The sequence below is a fragment of the Anneissia japonica genome, unplaced genomic scaffold, assembly GCF_011630105.1.
Source record: "Anneissia japonica isolate Jap-2015-1 unplaced genomic scaffold, ASM1163010v1 scaffold48409_len1661_cov166, whole genome shotgun sequence".
NCBI classification, from domain to species: Eukaryota; Metazoa; Echinodermata; class Crinoidea; order Comatulida; family Comatulidae; genus Anneissia; species Anneissia japonica.
Genome location: NW_022698999.1, coordinates 1 through 1,661, shown reverse-complemented (window position 1 = coordinate 1,661; position 1,661 = coordinate 1). Strand labels below are relative to the sequence as shown.

General features: G+C 42.5%; 1 protein-coding gene across 1 annotated transcript; it reads right to left on the bottom strand.

Moving 5' to 3' along the window:
* Positions 1 to 11: 11 nt before the first annotated feature.
* On the bottom strand, positions 12 to 1,511 carry LOC117102779 (fibrocystin-L-like; the record flags this gene model as incomplete). The annotated part of the gene is made up of 1 exon (XM_033243187.1): positions 12 to 1,511. A coding segment is annotated over one exon (1,500 nt), but the record flags the coding sequence as incomplete, so codon positions are not given.
* Positions 1,512 to 1,661: the final 150 nt, after the last annotated feature.

Genomic DNA, 1,661 nt, shown 5'->3' with positions numbered 1-1,661 from the left:
GATACACATACCTAAATAAAATAAATCTTTTGTTTCATTGTCGAAGTGCCAGTCACCGTAATCGTTGTTTTCATATGTCAACATGTTCATAGAATTGTTTCTACTGACATCAGTGGTTTCAAAGTGGTCTGGTCTTTGTGTGAGGTTGTGGTTTATGATAACAAAATCACCATCACTGAATCCATCAAACCGTGAATTATATGTAATATTTGTTACATGGTCAGCATGCTCAAAAAAGAAATTATATGTGTCACCGTCTATTAGGGTAATCATCCAGCCCTCGGGATGAGTGATACGTTTCAGGTGGTAAGGAATGCGACTAGTTCCGTGTTCATTGGTAAATAGAGTGTCCTTGTACTTGAGAGAGGTTGGCGCAACCCCATTAAATGACATACGATGAAGTTTTATGGTGTTATCACAGGAGGCTCCTGGAACACCTAAACTATATGCGTCGTCTCTTGAGCAATGGTCTGGCGGAAGGTTTGGGTTGTCAGGCAAGACAATGTGATTAGCTGTACCAGTAAAGCTGCCGTCTAAATCCTCGTACCAATATTCGTGTTCCCATTTGAAAAATGCTTTATTTGGAGAATTACTGAATACAAGATTTTTGGTTCGAGCTTGGAAGCCTCCTTGATCTGGCTTGCAGTGTGCGCATGAACGAAAAGTAGCACAACAATCTTGGTCAAAGTTAATGAATTTTACTCCATCAATTGTTAGACCTTTACTCTTTGGGCAATGAACACCTGCTTTAGTACATGTATATGATCTGTTGCTATGTGTGAGGGCACTATACCCAATCACCACTGAGTCTTTAATTAGGGCACCATCGTTATCAAAAGGAATACCACTATCAACTACTTGATATTCAAACCCAGCTTGATCGGCATCAGAAATAAGGAAGTCATGGAACTGCACACCACCTACTTCAAGAGCCTCTGCACCTCTTTCCACTTGCCAAGCCGTTAAACCATAAAACTTGGCCTGAGTTGGAGTGTTTGAATCACATCCACCGCCCTCCATTGGGTGGTACTCTGGAAAAATCCATAGTCCATACCAGCCAAAGGAGTGGGCTGAATTATTGTAAAACTCACCCATCACCATTTTCCGTGGACACATGGATGTGGTAAATGATGGCCCACCAGGGTGGTTTGGCATGTTGTACCAGTATCCAAAATGTGTTCCACCGGCAGCAGCATTGTGTCTCACGGTGTTGTTTGGATTTGTAACCCAGAATGTAGCAGGAGTTATGTCAACGTTGAGCAGACTGGAACTACTTTTCACAAAGATCCCTAGATTGTACTGTATGATGTTTCCCATTTCAATACCATCCTCCATGAAGTAAGCATGGCCCATAATGTCAAAAGCTACGTTGTGTTCTACTAGTAGGTTATCGACGGCATGAATCGTGACTGCACGATTGAATGTATGATGGATACCACAGCCACGGACATATGAACCGCTAACGTCACCGTTCAAATGGAAGTGAATTGGATAACGACCAAGACGAAATGCTTGTAGACCGGGAGCCCAGAAAATTTAATCATGTGAAAAGAGACAAAAGGTTTGATGGTCTGGTCATGGTAGTATAGGGCCAAAATACAATATTCAGTATTGCTGCCGGGGCGCATCCTGTACAAGCGGGCTGGGGGTAATGAAAAAGG